At 46.2% G+C, this 24,385-nt stretch overlaps 2 protein-coding genes across 2 annotated transcripts; one reads left to right on the plus strand and one right to left on the minus strand.

Moving 5' to 3' along the window:
* Nucleotides 1-888: 888 nt before the first annotated feature.
* SMU1 (SMU1 DNA replication regulator and spliceosomal factor) lies at nt 889-14,416 on the plus strand. Its single transcript, XM_032205894.1, has 12 exons — nt 889-958; nt 1,692-1,902; nt 1,990-2,142; nt 2,734-2,844; nt 3,778-3,906; nt 5,148-5,267; nt 5,666-5,782; nt 5,981-6,108; nt 9,633-9,759; nt 10,929-11,096; nt 11,402-11,554; nt 12,205-14,416. Exons 1-12 carry the CDS (start codon nt 933-935, stop codon nt 12,301-12,303), a joined length of 1,542 nt encoding a protein of 513 aa, XP_032061785.1. The 5' UTR covers nt 889-932; the 3' UTR covers nt 12,304-14,416.
* A 2,531-nt stretch (nt 14,417-16,947) lies between these two features.
* DNAJA1 (DnaJ heat shock protein family (Hsp40) member A1) lies at nt 16,948-24,061 on the minus strand. Its single transcript, XM_032206104.1, has 8 exons — nt 23,797-24,061; nt 23,512-23,689; nt 22,417-22,521; nt 22,076-22,303; nt 20,140-20,254; nt 19,012-19,127; nt 18,480-18,580; nt 16,948-18,240 (listed from the first exon to the last, which is right to left on the minus strand). The coding sequence occupies exons 1-8, from the start codon at nt 23,926-23,928 to the stop codon at nt 18,022-18,024; spliced, it is 1,194 nt and encodes a 397-aa protein (XP_032061995.1). The 5' UTR covers nt 23,929-24,061; the 3' UTR covers nt 16,948-18,021.
* Nucleotides 24,062-24,385: the final 324 nt, after the last annotated feature.

Raw genomic sequence — 24,385 nt, forward strand, 5'->3', positions numbered from 1 at the left:
CGCAAACAGCGATATCCTTGGTCTGGCATCCCCAAGCCTGCACATGCACCCAGGTTGGGGCTGACTCTGCCATTTCCGAGTGCCACCACAGGGGAACCCCACAGAGGGAAGGTGTGCGGCTGGGTGGGAATGACAGAACCATAGGATCATTAGGGTTGGAAGAGACCTCCAAGATCACCTGGTCCGAGCATCGCCCTGCTACCAGTGTCACCACTAACCCACGTCCCCAAGCACCACGTCCAGCCTCTCCTTGAGCACCCCCAGGGACGGTGACCCCACCACCTCCCTGGGCAACCCGTCCCAATGCCTGACTGCTCTTTCTGACAGAAATGTCTCCTCATTTCAAGCCTGAACCCCCCTGGCACAACTTGGGGCCATTCCCTCCGGTTCTACGTGTGGTTATGTGCGAGGAGAGCCCGACCCCAGCTCCCCACAGCTTCCCCTCCGCTAGCAGCGAGCTCAGCCCTGAGGAGGCGCTAAAATGGCCGCGGGGGGGGGGGGGGGGGACTGTGAGTGGGGAGCGGGCGGCCACGGGAGGCAGCACAACTTCTGGCGGGCCTCCCCGGGTGCCTGCAGTGCGCATCACGTTGTGCTCTGAGGGGCAGGAAAATAAAACCAGACAGTCCCAGACCAGCCTTTATTGCACAGCACAACTCCCCCCCCTCCCACCGCCCGCCCGCCCGCCGCCATGACAGGCCGCCAGGGGGCGCGCGCCCGCCGCCGCTGTTGCCAGGAGACGCCGCCCTGCCCGCCCCCCCCGTCACGTGACGCCGCTCCCCCGTCACGTGGCAAGGGGCGGGCGGCGGCGGCGGCAGCGGCGGCGGGAGGCGGCGGCGGCGGCGGGGCCTGGCGGAAGCGGCGTCGCGCGAGGCCGGAAGCGACGTAGGCGGCGCGGGGCTTCCGGTGGTGGTGGTGGCGGCGGAGGAGCAAAGATGTCGATCGAGATCGAGTCCTCCGAGTGCGTGAGGCCGGGCCGGGACGGGCCGGGACGGGGGGGGGCCCCTGGGGGGGTTTTGGGGGGCTCTTAGGGCGCCTGGAGGGTCCTGAGGGGGTCCTGGGGGGGTCCTGAGGGGCTCTGAGGGGGTCCTGGGGGGGCTCTGAGGAGATCCTCGGGGCCATGAGGGGGCCCTGAGGGGGCTCTGAGGGCGCCTGGAGGGTTATGAGGGGGCTCTGAAGGGGTCCTGGGGGGGCTCTGAGGGGGTCTTGTGGGTCCTCAGGGGGCTCTGAGAGGGTCCTGAGGGAGCTCTGAGGGGATTTTGGGGGGGCCCTGAAGGGGTCCTGAGGGGGTCCTGGGGGCTCTGAGGGGGTCCTGGGGGGACTCTGAGTGCTCCTGGAGGGTTATGAGGGGGTCCCGAGGTGCTCCTAAGGGGCTCTGAGGGGATCCTGGGTGGGCTCTGAGGGATCCTGAAGGGATCCTGGGGGGCCATGAGGGGGTTCTGGCGGGACTCTGAGGGGTCCTGAGGGGGTCCTGGGAATCCTGGGGGGGTATGAGGGGGTCCGAGGGCATCCTGGCGGGGTCGTGAGGGGGTTTTGGGGGGCTGAGAGGGCTATGAGGGGATCTTGAGAGGATCCTGGGGGGGCCCTGATGGAGTCCTAGGGGGGCGTGGGGTCAGGGGTGCAGCCCTGGAGGTGCGGGAGTCCCTTGGCTGATCCCCCCCCCCCCCCCCATTGATGCTGTGTTTTCCCGGCAGTGTGATCCGCCTGATCATGCAGTACCTGAAGGAGAACAGCCTGCACCGCGCCCTCGCCACGCTGCAGGAGGAGACCACCGTGTCGCTCAACACCGTGGACAGCATTGAGAGCTTCGTGGCTGATATCAACAGCGGGCACTGGGACACGGTGCTGCAGGCCATACAGTCGCTGAAGCTGCCCGACAAGACCCTCATCGACCTCTACGAGCAGGTGAGGCAGAGCAGGCACCGCAGCAGGGCCCTGCGGAGGCATGCTGTGCTGTCCTGAGCTCACCTCGTGCTTGTCGCCCTGCTGCAGGTCGTGCTGGAGCTGATCGAGCTGCGGGAGCTGGGTGCTGCCCGCTCCCTGCTGAGGCAGACGGATCCCATGATCATGCTGAAGCAGACCCAGCCAGAGCGGTACATCCACCTGGAAAACCTTCTGGCCAGGTCTTACTTTGATCCCCGTGAGGTAGGCTGCGTGCTTCTGACACCGCGCTGTCTTGTGTGACTTCCTAGCCTTGCTCCAAGTTATTGATGCCTTGCAGCATCTTTTCCATGTGAACATGCAGCTTCACAGTTCTAGGTGTCTTACAAAGTGCCTGGGAAATAATGGGTAATTCCTGGTCATAAGGCAACAGAACAGTAACTTTGAAGTGTATTGAAGGTGGGATTTTAGGGAGTTACTCCTCTGTCCTGCCACAGGATGATGTTGTGCTCATCATTTGACATCTACCTCGCTTTCCCTGTCTTATGTGTGCAGAAGAACGTGTTTACTTTGTTTACAAAGCTGCTGTTGTAGAATAGCCATAGTAAGGATTTATCTGATTATGAAAAACTGAAATTCTTAATGAAAGCGTATCGGGAATGTCTGAAAGGTTGAAGATAGAGATGGGCTGTTTTGAAGGGCCTAGTAGAAAATGAATCTGGAAGGGGATTCAGATAAGAGCAGTTTAAAATTTTTATGGAAAACATATTTACTGCAATTTTTTGAAGTAATTTTTTTCAAAGAGAATAAATTTTTTTGAAGAGAATTTACTTCATAAAGATAACTTCTCCCTAGGCATACCCTGATGGAAGCAGCAAAGAAAAGCGGAGAGCTGCTATTGCACAAGCTTTAGCTGGAGAAGTCAGCGTGGTACCTCCATCTCGTCTTATGGCATTGTTGGGGCAGGTAATTCTTGGAAAAAAAATAAAAATTAGTAGCACTCTTGTTTTCTGTAGATCTTCACCCTATAGAATTAATGATGTTGTAGTTGATTTTCCATTTCAATAAAAATAGAGCTTAAATGTTGTACCTTTGCAAGCCGAATAGTTAAGTGACCTTTTCTCCATGTGGCAAAGATTTATCAGTTGCAGCAAAAATCATCACTCCAGAATTAGATTTCTTCCCATAGAGTAAATGCTCATTGTACAGAGAGATTTTTTTGCAAAGCAAGTATTAACACACAGTATTTTTGCTGTTGTACTTACTGACTCTTCTGATTCTCAAACCACCTTCATTTATAGTTTATGTAGACAGTATTTCATGTATTTTGTTGTTTTGTGACTTTAATCTTATTTTTAAAGCTTGTAAGTATGCCAGTTAAATTTTCTTGGCGTAACTAGCAGGTCCTGACTGAAGGTAGCTGTTTTCTAAAGGGCTTGTATAAGACTCTGTCGTTTGAACAAAGTTCATCTGTGTATTACAAGAAGGCTTAGGGGCCACTTTTAATTTTAATTTATGAAGTTCTAGGCAAATAAACAACAGGTCAGGCAGTTCAAATGAACAAAAGATCAAACTCATCACACTATTCATGTACTGTATCCTCTGTACTGATGATCTGAGCAGGGTGGGTGTGAAGTCATTCACACCTTCAAAAACATGTAGGGATAGCATTCTCGTCTGTTTGTGGTCATGACTTGGGAAGCATAATCTTGATAAGACTTGTTTGCTCTGGTCTTGAGTAAATTCTAGCAGTGTAATTCCCTTAGACTATACAGGTGTAACAATTCCTGAGGGTACACAAAAATACTGCTGTATCGCACTCACTGTAACAAAGTTTTGATGCAGAAGGTAGATATTAACTGATAAACTGATAAAGTATTGCTTTCAACTCCTGAAAAGGCGCTGAAGTGGCAACAGCATCAGGGCCTGCTTCCTCCTGGTATGACGATTGACTTGTTCAGAGGCAAAGCAGCTGTGAAAGATGTCGAAGAAGAGAAGTTCCCCACACAGCTGAGCAGGCATATTAAGGTGATGATTTATTTGGTTTATGTATCTATACCAGTGTTTCTTCTTTCCTGTGCTTTACTTTGGAAGCTAAAAGTAAATGCTCTGAATTCTCTGTTAAGTAATATCTCTTCCTTTCTTCCCCTCTCCCCTTCTTGTCCATGCTTTGCCTCATCAGGAGTCTTTCCTTGAGAGCCTGAAATGAGGGCCCTTAACAGTACTGGGTGCTTGTAATACTTGTGGATGTGATTAATTTGACTCCACAGTTCAGAATCATTCATCCTTAAGAAGTTATTTCCTTAGTCCTCTTCTTTGTTTCTGGAGGGAAATACCTTCCAGAAGTGTCTTAAGCTGATATGCTTGCACAAAATGTCAGTAAATGACTGAAGATAAGATCATGAACTCTACCATGTCTACTAATGGATTCAGTATCTTCTTTTTAAGGATTTTGCCATGCAAATTTCAGAAGAGAAAGAAAAGTGTGCTGTAAGGACACTGTTGTCCTGCAGCACAATAGGCAGTTTCCTCCTGTGAGGGTTTTCGGCTTCACCACGCAGTTCTGTGCAGTGAGGAATTTCAGTTCACTGCAGTGTCTCTACTAGTTCTCACAGTGAACAGAAGGTAGTGTTTTTCAGAAGTTGTTCAGTGGCAGCTTGCTAACGCTTTATTAGAACTTGCTTTCTTTTCCAGCACTGGTATTCAACTTCTGTAGTGAGCAAAAACATATTTTTATACTTGGTTGTTGTGCTCACACATGTTTCTTTTCCCACAAAAGTGGAAAAGTAAAGTATAAAAAACAAAATACCAAACATTCTCCATGAAAGCTTCATTAGAGAAACATCATTCCAAGTGAAGCAACTCGTACTACTTTGGAAGTCTCCAAAACCTGCCAAGGATACATATGCAATGATACACACATTGAGTACAGGGAAGGTGTTTGTTAACATTCACAGTTCACTGAGGAAGAACAAGCCAACTGGCCCTGCTGCTTCTGCAGGCAAGAAGTGTTTGGCTTAAGCTCAAGAGATATTACCAGATCAAAATGAATGCTTTTTTTAAATTATTTTTTATTCGTGTAAGTAGGTACTGACAGGTTGGGTTTTTTTGTACCTTAATATTAAATATGTGAATGCGTATCTCTAAGGAAGTGTTTTTTTGTTGTTGTTGTTGTTGCTGAAATGAGGCTACAGTTTTGTTTCAAGGTGAATAGCTTATTTTAATTTAGGTTTCTTGCTAAGCTAAAATTCTATTCTTCTGTAAAACAGTTTGGGCAGAAGTCGCATGTGGAGTGTGCTCGTTTTTCACCAGATGGCCAGTATCTGGTCACTGGCTCTGTGGATGGTTTCATTGAAGTATGGAACTTCACCACTGGAAAGATCAGGAAGGTAAGCTGCTTCTTATGCCAAATGGGTAGTGGCCAGGGTACATGGATTTATTCTTTCAGGTTAGTCTGCATGTTTGTTTTCATTTCCCAGGGACTGAAGGATGTCTTCCTGGTGATTTGAGTGTTGGTCTGGAATCGTGATACGTGCTTAATTCTCTGTTCTGTCATAGACTTCCGCCAGCAATAACACCTTCACCACCACCACCCCCCCTCTTTCCGTGTCGTTGCCTATAAAGCCACGACAACAGCACTTCCCTATTTTTATAAGACTGTGAGATCTGCTTGATGATAGGCTGTAAAATATAGCTGAAGTTAAAACTGCTAGTACCTTGGCCTAAAATTAAATTAAATTTCATGTAATTCACTGTTTTGACTGGTGTGTTTTCTGCTTTCATTTAGGATCTGAAATACCAGGCGCAAGATAATTTTATGATGATGGATGATGCAGTGTTGTGCATGTGCTTCAGCAGAGACACAGAAATGCTAGCAACCGGAGCACAAGACGGAAAGATCAAGGTAGGATCTTTTTGTAGAATCCTGTGTGGGAAGGGCTGGTGACCAGAAAGAGTCATTTAACATTGCAATAATGTTTCTGTTGTACATGGTAACAAAGTAAGTTTAGCATGGCCCTGAAACAGATACATAGTGAGGTCTGATGTGTCAGATCTCATAACAAAGTAACCACCTCTATTTTATTTGCTGTTTCTTTTTCAGGTGTGGAAAATCCAGAGTGGCCAGTGCCTGAGGAGGTTTGAACGAGCACACAGTAAAGGTGTTACGTGCCTCAGTTTTTCTAAAGACAGCAGCCAAATTCTTAGTGCTTCTTTTGATCAGACAATCAGGTAAACTGAGAAGGTGTCACATATCGTTCAGGAGAAAAGAAAAGAGTGTTCACATTAGGGAGTTAAACTTGGATCTGGAGTTTGATCCTTTTGCATTGAGTTTTACTACTAATAGGAGAGCTTATTGCTGAGAGTTGGAGAGGAATGGTTTGAAAGTTTGATCTTACTTTAACTTGTTTTATCATAGAATCATAGAGTGAATCATCGAATGGCTTGGGTTGGAAGCGACCTCAAAGATCATCTAGTTCCAGCCCCCCTGCTATAGCCAGGGACACCACCCACTAGATCAGATTGCTCAGGACCTCATCCAACCTGGTCATGAAGGCTTTTTTCCTGCTTCAGGGGCAGAGTGTTTCATCTGCTCTGTTGGTGTTGAAATTGGCCTTGGGTGTTTCCTTCTGGGAGGTTTCTAGGCTAAGAAACTATTGTATCAACCTCCAGATACAACAGTTTTTGTAGTAAGCCTAGAGTAAGAAAGATCCAAGGATAATAGCATGATAATGTTTTTTTGAAACAACCTAAATGGCCTAATCACAAACACTCATTAGCTCCAAAAGAAGTGAAAATAGTTGGTTCCATCCAGATTATTTTTCTTCACTCAGCAGTACAATGGGCTCTTTTTTTCTGCTGCTTAAAGAAATCCTCTGAGAGCACCTTTAAGTCTTTTGCTGCATCTTCTCTGCTTCCCCTCGTAGTTGCTGAAGAGACTAAAATTTCCCAAAGTGGTGGGAATACTTGGGAATCTCAACTGGCAGTACTCTTGTTTCTCCTTTGGTCTGTGAATGAAGGTGTTTGTCTCTCCATGAGGTGCACGTGCATGAGGGAAGATACGGCTCATCCCAGTACAGTCAGGGACAGTAATTTTTGCTGCTCTCTGTCTCAGTCGTGCAATACCAGTCCTCATCCTAAAAAGGTTCTTGACCCAGTTTACTGCCCAAATCCATATTATTCTTAAGTATCCTCAAGTTCAGGCCCTTAGATCCATCCCCTTTATCTCTTTTGGATCCAGAGGCCTCCTTTTGGAATGGGAACAAGAGGAAGGAGGACCCAAATGAAATGTTTTCCGGGCACCTGTTCTTCCCAGCAGTCTGACATGGAGTAGCAGAGATCCAGTCCTGTAAGAGAGCCAGGCTGATGGACCCCGAGAGCTACAAGGGCAGGAGTTGGAATTTGTATCTGGAAGAGCCAGTACAGCCTTTCTGGTGCTTTAGCTCTCTCGCCAAAAGCACATGGACAAGGAAAGGCTGGCCCTGATCAACCTGGAAAACAGAAGGCTGAGGGGTGCTTAGCTGTCTTATCTAGAACTAGTCATACATGTAGATAAGGTGATGCCAGGCTTCTCTCAGAAGTGCACAGTTCTTAAAAAGGGCAAACAGCAGAAAGGGAAATTCAGATTGTATATAAGGAAACACTTTATTTATTTCTTTATTTTATTTTTTAAATTTTTTTATTTTGAGAAAAACTACTGCTTGGACAATGTGGAGAGAGCTGGATAAGGTCGGGCGGGATCTCAACCCTTGTTGAGACCTGATTGGACTTGGAAGTTGACATCGCTTTGAGGAGAGCGTTGGAATATATTTTTCCCAGGGTTCCTTCCAACTTAAGTTATCTTGTGATTCTCAGACATGTACAGCAGTCTTGGAATCCCTGTTACAGGAGAATCATGTGGCCGGATGGTTTATATGTTTGCGATCACAAGGTAGTAAAACTTACCTCAGTGATGAAAAAGAGCTATAGAGACAGAGTCATTTCACTCCCAAAAGGTGATTCCCATTTATCCATGTTGTCTCTGCAGCTCCTGTGTTGGGCATGGGAGATTTTCCTTTCTTGTCCAAACCATAGAGCAAATATGCTCCTGCACCTATCTGGGCTCTTCTGTGCTGTTCTTGTTGCTGAGTAGAATTTGGCCACTGCTGGGTAGATTTTGTTGGCAATAAAACTTCAGTTGATACACAGCCACTTCGTTTCTGTTGACAGAACTGATCCAAGCTGCTTTCTACGTCAGTTGTTTTTCTTCTTTGGAATTATTCTGAGTTATACTTGATAATATTTTGTTTTCACATCTTTTGTCTATATGGAGGACAGCTGTCAGATGCCCCTTCTGTGATATGCCCGAGCCTTCTGGCCCCTGGATTCTCCAGCCTGTCCATCTCTTTTTATAGCAGGGGCCCTGCAGTGGGCATGGTACTCTAGAAGTGGCCTCAGCTCTGCCAGATAGGAAGGAGCCTTAATCTGCAGACTGTGGCTCTCCTAATGCGTCTCCTAATGCGTGTATGTGGATGGGTCTCCCCACTGCCACAGCATGCTGATGGCTCTCTGTTTGTTCTTCACAAGGAGTGCCAGGTCTCTTTCTGAAGACTTCCTTGCCATCCAGTCAGTCCTTAGTCGATTCTGAAGCCCGAGATTGTTCTGCACTTTGCATTTATCAATTTTCAGCATTGGGGGTTTTTTTCTTAGCCCAGCTGTCCAGCTTGCCAAGGTTTCCAGTCTCCTCATCTGTGTCTCTCAATCCTGAATTACAGGATATGAGACTTACAATATGAATTAGATTGATGCAGTGCTTGACAATTCTAAACATATAACATTTAATTTAATGAGATTAAGTAACTTTTAATAGATTTAGCCTCTTGCCTCTGCTGTAAACCCTACTGGTACTGTTACAGATCTGGAAGGAACTTGACAACGAACAGGCACAACAAAACAATGAGAAATATTCATCTGTTTAAATCCTAGTATAGATGAACTATAGCATAAGCATTTTAATTGAGATTATGTAAGGATGGATGTTGAATCAATGCCAGCAAGCTTCAAAGAAAATTAGGAATTTTATTGCCAATTATTCAAACTTCTGCTTGAAAACTCTATCTCTGTAGGCAGTGGGTATTGTAATTTAGGGGTTAAATAGATTGGCAATATCAATTTCTCATAAATAACTAAGCACATACATCATGAATTTGCACAGCAGAAAAGGTAAGAGGCAATGGGAACAGGTTGCAAAAGAGAAAACTCTGCTTGGGTATAAGGGAAGATACTTTTCACTGAAAAATAGTGAGTTTCACACAGTCCTGGGGTAGATCCCAGAGAAAACCTGCATCTGTGGAGATTTTCTTCACTGGCCAAGGCCTTGCTCAAGGCCCAGAGCAAACTGACCTCGCTTAAAGGTCAGCTTGGCTTTGAGGAGTCTGAGTGAGAGACCTCCAGAGGTCACTTCCAAACTTAAATCGTTCTGTAACTTCCATTTTGTCAGCATCGTAATTTCTCATTCGTGCTCCTGTCGTCTAGTATCTGTAGGATGTATTAAGGGTCCTTGAAGCTGAAAGTTGATGGTGTTTCTCTAAGCTTTTTACAGAAACACATACTGCGTTTGATGAAAGGGGATTGTGGTAAAGAATTATGGTTTGGAGATTTAGCACTTCCTATTGTTGCCTGTTAAAAGGTAGCTCAGATTTAAAATGCAGTGAAGCCAAGGGGTGTTTCAGGCTACTTCAGCTGCTCACTCAGTTGTGACCTCTATTGTGTGACAGGATTCATGGTTTAAAATCCGGCAAAACTCTAAAGGAATTCCGTGGTCACTCCTCTTTCGTCAATGAAGCTACCTTTACGCAGGATGGTCACTATATTATCAGTGCATCCTCTGATGGCACAGTGAAGGTAAGATAGTGCTTACCTTTTGTAAGTAACGCATTCAAACTCTTTGCATGTTCTAGCTGGTGTGTTAACAACTACTGCAGACCTCATAGTTGGTTTTTTGTTTGTTTGTTTGTTTTTGCATAATGTGTCTTACTGCTTGTGCTCTTTGCTGTAGCTTGCTGTAAACGAGAACTGATGGTGGTTCATAGTCCCCTCAGAGACTGCTGCAGAGCTCCTTTCTGCTGTGTATATGAAAGGAGAACATAAGTGCATAGTAACCTGCTGGTTACTGCTTTGATCTAGAAAAAGAATGGTCTGTGACACCTCTTTTTCCTAGAACGTGGAAATTTGCCTGTCTGAAATAATGGCATTTTCTGCCTTACTCTGTTGGACACCTGCTTATTTCTTGGTGCTTAGGAGTCCTTTGGAGTATAAAGGAGTGTTAATAAAACTGATTGTAGAAGTGATAGGTTTGGCTTTTAGTCTCCACAAAGACCATAACTATGCTGTGTAATAGTTAGGAGTAGTAAAATATTGTTCTGTACACTGCCCTAACAACACCAACAAAAATATGTGTGTATATATAGAAACAGCTACATTATGGAGTGTTTGGGGGTGAGTAAAGGTAAATGGTTTATAGACAGGGGGAAAGGAAAGTGTGATAGATCTTATTCATATTAAATGGGGTGTTGCTGCAAACTTGCACTCCTTGCCAGACTGCTCCTAATAATGGGAATAGTATAAGAAGGTGAGTCTCCCATTTTGGTTGTACTAGTACGTAAACTGCAAAAATATTCCACAGGTGGTGAGTTAATGCTTCATTTTGTACGCTTCATTTCATTTTTAAATGTAGGCTACACATATATTTACAGATGCCAGCTAAAACCATAAAGCAGGTGCAGGTGCGAACTCGCCCCTAAGGGCAAATGCTTAATGAAAGGGCGCCAGGCTGAATTTGGGTAGTGGAAATTCGCTTTCAGGTCAGTCATACTGCAGTTGTTCATGGTATCCACATGGTGTTCAGAACGGATCTGGTAATTTTCTTTTTATTTTTTTACAATATGCTTCTATTCATATTTCATTTCGGGAGTTCTTAATAGAATGTCTGAATCCTATACCATGAGCTATTTCTGAAACCAGTCAATTTTGTTTACTGTTTTTTATAAAGCTAATTTTGTTCCTTGTTCTAGGTTTGGAATGTGAAGACAACAGAGTGCTCAAACACCTTCAAGTCTCTCGGCAGCACTGCTGGGACAGACATTACTGTGAACAGTGTCATTCTGCTGCCTAAAAACCCAGAACACTTTGTGGTTTGCAACAGATCGAATACCGTCGTTATTATGAACATGCAGGGTCAAGTATGTGATCTTACTGGTGTCCTTTGAAGTCTCTCTGTCATTTTAAGAATGTCAGAAACCTAGTTAATAATCTAGTTAATTAGCTAGCCTGGGCTTAAACTTGATTTCTCCAGTTCGCTGTCATGGCAATTGCTCTGCACACAGTTTCATAGAATATCTTGTGTTGCAGAGAGTAAGTATAGATATGGAGAGATCCTGTTTTCTAAACAGGCCTAGTACTGCCTGAATATTTTTTACTCTGAAGATGGTGATTATGTACACACCTTAATCCTGTGAAATGTGTTCTGGGGGATGTTCTGTTACAGATTGTAAGAAGTTTCAGCTCTGGTAAGAGAGAAGGTGGTGACTTTGTCTGCTGTGCACTTTCACCTCGTGGTGAATGGATCTACTGCGTCGGTGAAGATTTTGTGCTCTATTGCTTTAGCACAGTGACCGGCAAGCTGGAGAGAACTCTGACAGTAAGTTCTTAGCTGGAGCTGTTGCAAGAGTTTTAAACAGAGGGATGATATTAATGCTTTTTTTTTTTTATGAGGTCTGTAAGGAGAAGTTTTGTACTAATGTGGCTTTCATTTCCAGCAGCCCTGATTGGTAACAAGCGTGTTCCTTTTATGTTCCAAAACGTGGAACACTTGGCTGTGGAATGTTCTCAGACTTTTTCTTAGAGCCATTTTAATCTTAGAAGTTCTGAAAATATTTGTCACCAAGACAGGAATTCTTGGTTGAAACTATGACATGAACTTGAGCACATTTTAACCTAGGCTGCAGCTAGCGCAGAATTTGACCAAGCTGTCAGATTTCAAGCTGTCAGGCTTAAGTTTGTCTTGGAGTAAACTAAAGAGAGATGCCAGCTTCAATGTCTAAAGTGGGGAGTATTTCAATATAGTGGATTTCCGTTGGTGTAGGTGACAAAGCTGTCTGTCTCCCCCAATAAAAAGTAACTGCTGTGTCATGAAAATTGGAACTTAATACTGTTGGGGTTATATTTCTGCTTCTGCTGTATGCACAAAGCATGTTAAGTCCCCTACAAGTACTGAAGGGAAGATAATATTTGGCTTGTGTCACTGTGAAAGGAAAATTATCCTGATGGTTCTTTCTGCTTTTTCTCTAGGTTCATGAAAAGGATGTCATTGGCATTGCTCATCACCCCCACCAGAACCTGATTGCCACCTACAGTGAGGACGGCCTCCTCAAGCTCTGGAAGCCATAGCTTGGTTTGACTTTAAGCTATGAAGTATGCCTGTTGGCTGCAGGGTGTTGGTGTTTGTGCTTTTACAAGGTCGAAATACATGGAGTGCGATAATGTGTTCAATTTTCAGTTCAGTTTTCCAGAAGGTATCATTTTTAATTCCTGGTCTAAAGTTAGCTAGGTTTATGCTAGGCGTAGCATCACTTAATTTCAAATACTTTTATTTTTACTAGAGTGGCCAACTCCTATGGGAGTGGCTGTTCTGTCTCCTGAAGCGTATACTCCTCTTACACCATTTATAAAAAGTGAATGAGATACAAACTGTACATACAACGGGCTACTGGCTTCCTATAATATAGTCAGTTTTTGTTGTTTTGAGTAAACGATGCGGGATAAGAAGACTCTCTTCTCCACAGCTGGAATGAAGGCACAGTTTTCCGTGAATGCAAATGAAGCTACGCTTTCCTCAGTGGGAAGGCAGAAGCTTTTCTAGTCCAGTGCGTTTTGCTGTGTTTGATTTTCCATTATACTTTTCTCCAGTTATTTGTATTAAGCATTGTCACACAGCTTTCTCAGAATGAAACATTTTTTTCCTTCCCCATTTCCCAGGACTTCCCTCTCTAAGTCTGCCTAGTGTGGCAGTGAGAGGGGGGTAGGTTTTTGTTTTCAGTTTTTTTGTTGTTTGTTTTCATCTGCTTCCAGGCTAAAAGGAATAAGACGGGCTCGCTTGCTACTAATGCATAATGTCTTCAAACCAGTTTTAACTGAAACAAGCCTCAGGGGATCAATGTTTTAAAACAGGCAAAAGCCTGTTTTGCACGCACCGAGTTCTTAGTGCGATAATGTTGCACATTAATACCTTGAAGTTCATCTTACCTTCCTCTCTTCTTAAAAGGGCATGGCATACTCAGATGGGTCTCATTAATCATAACAGTGTTGCTTAGATTCTGCACTATGACAGGAAAGATTCTAGACTTTCAGTTTGGAACAGATGATGATTCTGTCTGAGATCCTGGCTAGGCTGAACTGTTGTGAATGATCACCAGAATCTTCTAAAATCTGACTATAGTTTTTTCCAGGATGTAGCTAAAATGGAAGCTTTGTCTGTAATGATGGGACAAACACGTGCATATAGATTTGAGTCTGCCTCGCTTCTAGTTTTATTCTCTTGTAGAATGCTTTCTTTCAAACAGTAGTAACATTTCTGTGACTCAATAAATTAGTTCCAGTTCCAGTAACCTCAGTCTTTTTCAGCTGGTGGGCTTGATCCTAGTGCGATTATTGGTTGTCAGCCAGTGACAAAACCCTTTTGGCACTGACCTGTGTATTTGGCTGGTCTGTGCTCCTGTTGGTCTAAAGAAATGCGAGCAGTTTTAGCGTGATTTCTCCCAAAGCATTGTTTGTTCACTACAACTCTAAAATTCATTCTCTGTTATCCTCAGTGTTTTAATTCCTAAATTGTTTTTTTACTTCCTTAGATACAGCAATAAAGCTATTTTTTAGATAGCAAGAAGTGATTATTTTTCCTGCCTGAAAATACACTGTTGTAGTGGAAGCTTCTGGCAATAACACATATGACAAGCTCCATCTGACAGTTGACACCTTTTGGTAAAGGAGAAGATCCTAACAAAATATTTTCAATATTACTTAACTTGTGATTCACTTCACTTTCAGGTTACACGGAAGCACTAATCCTCAATGTAAATGATACCTTACCTTGTGTTTTTTAGAAGAAAAAAACTTGTATCAAATGTAACTGTCTGTCAGAATCCTGAATGTCTAAAGATTTTAAATACATTTTCTAGCTTTAGGACATGAGAGAGAAAATCTGGCATTTCTTATCCTTTTTATTTATGATTTTTAGAGTTTATTGGCTCAACTCCCCAAGATGAAAGGGCTTATGAAAGGGTAATGGTAAAACTTATCTCCTTGGCTGAAGCTGTAATTTGTAAAATTGCTGGCATATAACAAAAAAGTAAAATGGTAATCTTGAAAATGCTCTTTTTTTTTTTTCTAATGTCATCTAGGAAGATATTTTATCTCTGGAGAATCAGCCAGTTATTGTGCCATTTTACCTGAACAAGGCAACGTTTAGTGCTTTAGTTAGCATTAAAGAAAAATTGTTTGGTGTTCACCTGTGGGCCTTACTTTGTTTTTGAATCATTTTGCTTGGAGTTACCTAGCTCAGTGATGCACAGATGGGCGCAAAATGTTTGGCAGGAGTGTTGTGTGATGGAAGTCTCACAGGTCAGTTCAGATCTGGTAAATCATAGTGATTTAGTCTTCCTGATGTGGGAATCAGTGGATTTCAGCCCTGCTTGGGTGGAAGCAGCCACCCGTACTTATAAAATATATGGGGAAGAGCTACTGCTGCCTCAGCGAAAAATAAGCAAGCCTAGGTTCCTGCTCTGTTCTGCAAGCGTGTGTGTAACTTTTTATTTAATACGTTATTGGGGGTAATAGTTTGTTCAAGTGCCTGCACTTGTCAGGTGCAGTCCTGCTCTGGTACTGTTACCAGCACGCCATCTTCAAAGACAAACAAAAAACCAACAGACCCTATTTTGACTTGTCAAGATTTAGAGAGACCAGCTGAGAACTGACAGTTTGATCATTTCTAACGAAAATTTTCTCATAAGGAAAAGGTCCTTTGTGAGTGTCTAATACAGCAACTAAATTCTCAAAGGGTTAGAAAGACTGAACAATCTCCAGAGGTGGCAGACTGCCGCTGCGAATCTAGTTCTGCAAATTGCACAGGATTTTGAACCGTGAGCTCGGGTGAGGGGGGCTACCTGCGATTTGGGCAGCTTGGTAACACCTGTGTTCAGTCTGAGGTACGGAAAGGAAACGCTTTGCAGAGACCTATGGGGAAGATTATGCTAAAAGTCAATTATAAATGATCAAGTGCTGCCTTTCTTCATTTCCTGCCTAGTGTCTGTGTGGCTTGTGGAGTCCTTTTTCGGCAGAGTTGCTTCATCTCCAGTTCCTGTGGGTGATGTGGGCTTCAGGAGCTGTGCGTTGGATGGCAGTGCACAGCCCCTCTGACCTTCTGGATCACGGCAGCTGATGGGAGGGAGGCCGAGTCAAACTCTGAATGTCCAGGGGAACAGCACAGCATTTAGGGAAGCTTTCAAGGAGAAAAGTGGCTGTGCGCTCTATTTCTGGCGTAGAGTAGGAATCATTTGTGGGCATTCTACAGCTACCTGTGGAGCAAGGTACGAGGAGCTGGCGTTAAGGGAGCATAACAATGTTTTATTTATAGCGTGCTGTTCACACTGTGAGACTGGGAGCTTCATAATGCAAACAGTTTGAAGCCCTCTCCAGCTTCATTTTGTCAGCCTCTAAAATTGCTCCCAGTGTAGCAACAAATTCCTCTGATACCGCCGGCTCTTTGTCGGGCATGAAATGTCTGGGAGCTGGCATGTGCTGTTGCGAACTTGTTAAGCTCTTCCCATCTTTCCAAAATGGGAGCTTTGTAAACAAAACAACAAAGAGCTCTTTCAAGCTTTATCCACAGAGTGGCTGTGGTTGGAGGGGCCCTTCGGAGGTCATCTGGGCCGACCCCCTGCTTTTCTCCGGGCCAAACGGGTGCAGCCCTGTCAGCCTTTCCTAATACCACCTAATTCCTTGCCTCGGGCAGCCAGGGCACAGGCAGCTTTGTGGCAGCACCTGCTGCTCCTCACAGTCCCATGTCATCCACAACCCTGCTGAGGGTATGCTGTGCCACTGATAGCCCTTTGTGGGGATACTCAGCCCCTTGAAGACACCAGTCCCTGGTCACACTCGTGACTGGCTTCCAGCTAGCCCTTGTAGCCAGCCCCCAGGAGTCCCCCCCATCTCGTGCCCGCTGAAGGACCACCCGGTTCCGCCCCCCTGCCCTGGGCAGGGACACCTCACACTCTTTTTTTTTTTAAAATTCACAGCCCTCTGAAGCAAAGTAACATCCCGCTGTAATCCTGAAGGTGCTGCACTTTGCTTTCTGAGTTTGTCAGGCTCTGGCTCTTCTGATCCAGGGGTTGGTCTGGCCCTGAGTTCACGCATCCCTGTGCAGTTCAGGCTTGGGACAGTTCTGCGGAAGCCTCTTGGCAGCGGCAGGATTAGGTTCTACTCCCCCCCCCTTGACGAAGCAAAGGCTCCTGCTGGTTAGATGTAGGGGTAGAGCTGACTAATGAGCTCATGAGTGCAATTCACAAACACACCTCGCCTACGGAATCTGATTCCTGCTGAGACAGATGAAGGGAAAAAGGTGTAGGCAAGACCCAGGTTCTCTGTTGTGCGTGTGCCTGAAAGGGAGCTCTAGCTGAGGCTCAAGGAACACTTCATGAGCTGTCCTTGTAACAACAAAACCCACCTCTAAGTCAAGGTCAAGAGGTGCTGCACAACCTGCTTCCAGAAATACGACACACACTGTCCTCACAGCAGCCATTTTCTGGAGGAAAGAAACATGACAATTCTCTCCCTGCTTTTGCTTCAAAGTAGGGCGGAAAACATGAGCTGTGTCCTAAGCCAGATGGTAAAACAAGACCATGCTAGAGGTTAAATCCAGACCTGTCTGCTCAGCATATTCTGTGAAAGATGTGTTTTGCCAGGATTTTTCTGTGAATAGCTGCCTAAAAAGAGGGGTGTGGTATCTTTAAACCAACATCTGGTCTCAGAAAAGAGGCAATGAACGATTTTGTAATTATATTGGAAATGCTTCATCTACAATAATTAGAACATTCATACATAATTTTCAAGAGTCAGCTCAAAATAATGCACACAATACATTAATTTCAGAACATCCTAGATGTGTCAGTCGGGATACTCACTGACAGTAAGTTTTTTTTTTTTTTTCTGCAGGCTCACATATAAACACCAGTAGGGACCGTACTGCTTTCCACGACATACCCTGTAGGGTATCTGATTTCAGTAATCAAGGGCAAAGTCAAGCTTCACATGCCAGCAGGGTGATAAGACTCAAACCGCATGTGTGTTGGTAAGGCCTGGAGGTTTTTTGTTTTTTACTCATGCACAGTAGTGGATGAAGCTCCTGCAGCAGCAGCCAAGCGACCACTGGCTCTATACACAGTATCATGCAGAACAGCAGCCAAAGAGCAGCCAGCATGAACTGAACAAAGCTTCACATCTAGCTCCAAGGTCAAGACTGAAGCTGGCATAAGGACTACTTGACCTTATGTGCAGAAACTTGAGAGAAGTCATGGATCATGTGGCTTCAACAGGCTTGTGAAGATTGACCACATCCTTGTCAGCTTCATGTGTTAGGGGGCCGTGTTAGAGCCAGTCCCTACTGATAATCCCCAGCGCAAGCCCAGAACATTAACATGATATCCTAACAGGTACAAAGATTAGCTCTATCTTACCGTGATTTAAAAGTACTTGTGCATACTTTATCAGAGTATAAGATGAAAATACCAAAAAAGACCACCACAGAATCTTAGTCTAAGCCTCAGCAATTGCACACATACAGGAATTACAAGGCTTGAAATAAAAGACAAGCAGGTGAAGGAGTTTTCTGGATCAACAGGCAAGGGTGAAGTGCAATCAACTTGGTTTGAGCTCACATCCTGGAGCTGTATACAAGTTTCCAAGTCAGTTTCATTAGTTTATTTCCTTACGCTTTTAAGAAACAACTATGGCTGGATATAACAACAAATAGCAGGAAGTGAGGGTGAACCGCTTGTAGTCCTTCACTCATCCACTAATGCATACAAAACAAGCATCACAAGTTATTCACTGGCCCTTTTACGATGTCTGACATTGAACACCACCTCTAGGGTGGTGCTCATCATCTTCGTAGACTTCTCCATTATAGTGATGTTTTCTTTTTTGAGATGGATCAAAGTCCACTAAATCCACTTGCTCCATTTCCTCAGTTTCTTCTATTTCCTGCCTCGTAGGTAGCAGTTTTTCAAGTAAGGACAGCTTATCTGAGGAGAGGAAGCCACTCTCTGGGAAGTTCACCTGAAATCATCAAGAGCCGGAGTTACTCAGGTGTTCCTGAACTTACCTTTTCCCATCCAGCCACCGGTCAATGATCTGCCAAAACCTGCTACATCACCGCAGGTGACATCAGCCCCGTGCTTGTATGTGGCATGACAGACAGGGTGGCGCACACAGCCTGCTGTCAGAGCTCCCAGCACCAGGTGCAGGGACATGATGCAGTGCTGAGCTGCGCCCTGCAGTCACACTGACCCACTTACTCTGAACTCGATGATAAGACGTCCTTTCTCGTATGGTCTGCGATAAATTGGCATGCCTTCATTCAACACACACTTAATAGCCCCGTGCTTGACAACCTGGCCTAAGAAAGGACAAAACAAGAAAAGCAATAAAGGAACGGAATTCAGGCAGGCAGCAGAAGCGGCTTTAGTTCTAACTCCCTTGAGTGTCTATGAAGCCATCTACATTTTCTTTTAGACAGCTACACTGGTACGCAGCAGTGTAACAGGGACTTAGTGCCTGGTAACTCCAGAGTAGGAAAGCAGGCTGACATCTATGTTACACTCTTGTAGGCTTGTAATTATGCTTCTTTTGGGAAGCATAAGAAGTACATTAAGTGCTCCATCACTTCCAAGGCTGAAAGTCATTTTCAGAGAGCCACAGCCTTCAACTCTAAGGTCGAGTACCCCCAGGATATAACCATGTCCATGAGGTAAGGTCTGTTACCATATCACATGGCTGTTCCTGTTCCTTCCAGCTTGGACTTCTAGCAGGAGGCAAGCCAGCACTCACCAGGATGGGAGGTAATAATAATGGTTCGGTTATCCAGCGTTGTGATGGGCTTTTGAAAGCCGCACAGTGCTTCAACCAGCTGTATATCCATAGACAGAAGAAGGTCTTCATCTCGTCTGTGGAAGAACCAATCAAAAACAGTCACGGAAAGGGGGAAGCAGTAAGAGCATCGTGCCCAACTTTAGTAAAGGACAAGCTTTAGTAGAGAAGTCTGGGCAATTAAGTAGTGTTGAGTATTGATGCAGCATCTCAAGACAGCATTATGGGAACAGTACCCATGCTGAGAGCTGTTGCTCATCAAATCTAGCTATTCAAAGTGGTGAAGTGTTTACTGGAAAGAATTAAATATTAAGGCTCATCTGCATTCAGTTTTACTTCACCACGCCTTCCCAATTCTAGGGAAGAGCTGGGACAATTAATCCCTTCCTTTTAGGTATATTAATACTTTCTCTGGTGTATCAGCCAGCTATAAGTTATTTTGTTAGCCATGCCTTCTGACAGCCTGGTGCTAGGGAATTGTAAGCAGGCCACAGCCACGATGTGTTCTGAAGGTACAATGAATCACAAAGCACCTGGACATTACAAAGCAATCATTTTAATCACCCATTCTGGCTTCAGTACGGCAGCACAAGTGATGTCCAGACACACTGCATGTCCAAGGGCTATGAAATCCTCAAGCCTATTTAAAGAACTTAGTTATTTCACTCACCCTATTTTAAAGGTCTCTGGAATGAGACTTGCCTGAAAAGTTAATTTTAGACTACGAAGGGAGAGGAGGAACATTCCAGTTGTCCCAGAAGCGGCACGAGCTCAGCAAAACACCGCAAAACCAGTAATATCAAGGGTTATCTGAGGACACCAGGACTGAAGGCAGCGGGCAGAAGGATGGACAAAAATAAGCCATCAGAGTTCTGGTCCCAGGTAACCACTCATGCACAGTCTGACACTCAAAACCGTGGCTCTGGCTAACTGCACCGGGGTTTCTGCACACATCAGTACTCACAGGTGACTTCCAGCCACCTGATCCTGCCTACTCACATTTCCAGGAGCTAGGAAGTCAGCAGTAACCAAGGAGGCATGCAAACAAGCAAATCAAGAGCGAACACTAAGGACTTCTGAAGTTCTTACCTTGTAAATACAGAGTGGTCTTTTTGATCCAAGACAATAATAATATCCCCTGGTTCTAGTCCTGGCTCTTGGTCCCCTTCACCATGGAATGTTATTTTCTGACCATCCTTCATTCCTGTCATAGAAAAGCAAAAACATTTTCCAGCTTTTTAATTGAAAGGCAGCAACAAGGAATACTTGTATAGGCACAAGCTGATAATGGGAGATCACTGAATCGTGAGATTAGAACATTAGGAACTTCTTCCCTCGCAACATTACTTCTCCCCTCAAATCAGCTCACACGTCCAGCGGATCTTACTGCTGCCAACCTGGGCTACAGCTCAAAATCATTAAGCCTAACTGTAGCTCCTAGTAGCCACCTGCCAAGATAAAATCTTTAAATGCGACACTGTATGAGCAAGCACTACAAAGATAACAAACGGTACGTACAAAATTCATTTTGAGAATAACCAATCAATCCAAGTTCTATAAATATATGTGGCAAAGAGACTAATGAAACACGATCTCAGTGACTGCATGGTGCAAGAATCACTTTCCCTAGGACCGGAGGGCAACCAAGATGGTGAAGGGTTTGGAGGGGGAAGACGTATGAGGAGCAGCTGAGGTCCCTTGGTTTGTTCAGCCCAGAGCAGAGCAGGCTGAGTGGAGGCCTCATGGTGGCCTGCAGCTCCCTCACGAGGGGAGCGGAAGGGCAGGCGCTGAGCTCTGCTCTCTGGGGACAGCGACAGGACCCGAGGGGACGGCATGGAGCTGGGACGGGGGAGGGTCAGGCTGGGGGTTAGGGAAAGGTTCTGCACCCAGAGGGTGGTCGGGCACTGGGACAGGCTGCCCAGGGCAGTGGTCACGGCACTGAGCCTGACAGAGCGCAAGAATCATGTGAACAACGCTCTAAGACATAAATGCTCTGATTTTTTTTTGGGTGGTTCTTTGGGGACCCAGGAGTTGGACTCAATTATCCTTGTGGGTTGCTTCCAACTCAGATGATTCTATGATCTCAGACACCCAGACCACCGACACAGAAGTCATGATACATAAATTCTTGCTGCCTCATTCTAGCTCGGTCTTTTTCTACGAGGAGAAGAAAAAGCTCTTTTCAGTGGGTCTCCTTGTTTGAAGTGCCAGTAATATTTCCCTCCTGACCTTCAAGTTTAGCATTACTGTAGGATTTTCCCAGGGGAAACTAAAGCAGGGCAGTGCGTACAGTGTGGTTATACATACATGTAAAATAGTTACAGATCTGCAACAAATTATCTTCTGTACGAGCCATGTGCTTGTCAGCACAGCTTATCTTACAAGCTGCACTAGTTCCAAGACTTCTCCCATTACCTTTTAAAGAACTTCCTCAAGTATTTGTCACTCAACATGGCATTCTCTGAGCCCTGTGAGGGTTTGTGAATTGCACTTGGCCACGCCAAGAGCACCTGCGCTAAGCAGCACTGTCAGGGTTACGCAGCGAGCAGTTCTAAGCATTAGGGGCTTAGCACCGTCTTGGCACCCTGTTACTGTAGCAGACCTGGTTCCCCTTCTCACTGAAACACAGCAGAAGTGATCGGAGTCTGCGTGGTTTCCCTACGCACAAAAAGTCATCAGGGCAGCTGGACCAACAAGGGATACGTTTTAACTAGTCCCATTACCTGATCAAGACCAGCGTTTACACAACTGCTCTAAATAAAAACAATTCACTGCTGACAGCACAGCACGTTTCAGGATTCATTCTCAGCTATGTGCACAGAAATTAAGATGCTAACACAGAAGTGATCAACCCTCCCTAAAAACAGATCTCCTTTTGGAGCCAGCAACAAGCGACTTCATTATGTATTCGAGGGCGTTACTCACCGAATCAACACCGTGTACTTGTTAAAGCTTCTATTTCAGTGCTGCAAAGGCAGTCTGAGTAGAAGCAAGTTTAATGCTGCTTCTCAGCAGGACACCTCACCTTTGTCGATGTGAACTTCTAGTATTTTCTTCTCTCTAACGATTTTTCTGCCAGTGCAGCTCTTACACCGGTCCTTGGGGCTGATGCGCTCCCCGTGCCCCTGGCACTCCATGCACACGGACTGGATCTGCTGCACCATGCCCGGCCCGATCTGGTGAATTCGGATTTGCATGCCCGTCCCCCTGCAGTTCGGACAGCACTCCACCGCGCCCTTCTTGCCTCCACGTCCTGGCAGGAGAATGAGGGATGGATGGTTACACATTGCCAGAAGAAACAAGGAAGCAGAGACTACTTCTGCAGCTTTAGAAACAAAGGCTACAGCGTTTCAACTTCACAGCTACCTTCACATTTGTCACAGATAACGTTCTTCTGCAGCGCCAGTTTCCTCGTTGCACCATTATACATATCCTCCAAACTGACTGATAACTGGTGGACCACATTTTTGCCTGTAAAAGAATACGTGTAACTACTTGAGTGTCTGGACTCAAAGTAATGGTAACACCACTGCCCTCCCCAATCACAATAAAAAACCCTAAGTTTTAGCATCTTGTTTAGCTGTGTTGCTGGTATTAGCCAATTGCTATTTTCCACTTGCAATTATAATTAGGTAACAGTTCTAATGGCATTGCCTGTAATGCCTCTCTATTAGGTTAAGCCAGAGACCCTTCTCTGGAGGCACAAATTAAACAAACACCACATTAAAAAAATATATAAAAGCTTTATCTTTAAGTCTCAGATGCAAGATTTCAATTTTAACTGCGACTAAGGAAGAAGTTCTGCCTGCCACAGGGAAGCGTGAGGCACTGCTGAAAGACCGCATGGTTCTTTTTTCCTCTCAGGAGGGAACTTCTGGGAACTGATCACAACTGTAGCAACTGCGGGGTTCTTTCTGTGGAGTGTAGCCAGTCCTGGTACAGGACTCTGATACAAAAATGTAACATTTTGACATGAAGCCTTTTCAATTCTTTGTCCTTTTGGAGATCACACCTAGGAAGTGCTGTGGCCAGCGCTGCTCTGAAGCGGTTTAATTCATGTTACACTCTCCCAGCGTGACCCATCCGGACTTCAGTTTTTGAGCATCATTTCACCGCAACTTCAGCCTGATTCCACCCAACACCACAAGAAAACAAAAGTTTCACGTACTGAAAATGATGTGGCTACCGCACTTTGATACATTTAACTCTAAGTAAAGAAGAAATTAACGTTTACGGGCTAACTTCTACAGCAGGCTGCCGAAAAGACCGCTTCAAGGCACGGTACCGTTTCTTACTCAGCCTCACGCTGTCCGCGCACAGGGTCGGGTTAGGCATTAACACGAGATATCGCCCAGCAGACCCAGCACGTGAACCGAGCGCTCTCACTTCGCCTCGCCGCCCTTTCGGGGCTTTGCTGCCGCGGGAACAACCCCCCCGACAGCCACCCCCGGCGGGCGGTACCTCGCCTCTCCCTCTGCATCCTGCCGCCGCCGCCGAAGAACATGTCGAAGATGTCCATGGGCGACCCGAAGCCGCCGCCCGAGCCGCCCTCCTTGATGGCCTGCTCGCCGCCTTTGTCGTACAGCTCCCGCTTCTTGGGGTCCGACAGCACCTCGTAGGCCTGCGAGATCTGCTTGAACTGCGGGACGGACAGACAGACAGACAGACAGACAGACACAGCGCCTCAGCGAGCCGCCCTGACGGCACCGGGACCCCCTCCCTCCCCAGCCCCCCTTCCCCAGCCACCTTCTCGCCCTCGTTGGGGTTCTTGTCGGGGTGGTACTTGAGCGCCAGCTTGCGGTACGCCTTCTTCAGCTCCTCGGCCGAGGCGTTGGGCTTCACGCCCAGCACGTCGTAGTACGTCGTCTCCTTCACCATGGTGCTGCCGCCGGGCCGGGCCCGGAGCCCCCGTCACGGTGCTGGTGCTGGTGCCGGCGCCGCCTTCCCCTTCCCTTCCTCTTCCCCTTCCCGCTCCGCTCGCCTCAGCGCTCCCGACCCTTCTGGAAAGTTCCGAGCCGGGCCCCGCATCCGCCCGCTTTTGAGCCGGCGCCGCCCCGCCCCGGAAGCCGCTGCTTGGCGGGCAGCGCGGCCAATCGCAGCGAGGGGCGGGGCGAGCGGCGAGCCAATCGGCGCCGCCCTCCCCGCCCCGCTCGGCGCGGTCGGAGGCGGCCGCCCGGCGGGGGGGGTCACGTGGCGGGCGCGGCGGGCTCCCATTGGTGGAGCCGCGTTGCCATGGCAACCGGGCCTACCCGCCGCGGCCTAGCGCGGCCTAGCGGGGCCTGGCGGGGCCTGGCGGGCCGCGGGGGGGTCCCCGAGGGCGCGGGGCGGGCTCGCT

This window comes from Aythya fuligula, chromosome Z, assembly GCF_009819795.1.
Source record: "Aythya fuligula isolate bAytFul2 chromosome Z, bAytFul2.pri, whole genome shotgun sequence".
Classification (NCBI taxonomy): domain Eukaryota; kingdom Metazoa; phylum Chordata; class Aves; order Anseriformes; family Anatidae; genus Aythya; species Aythya fuligula.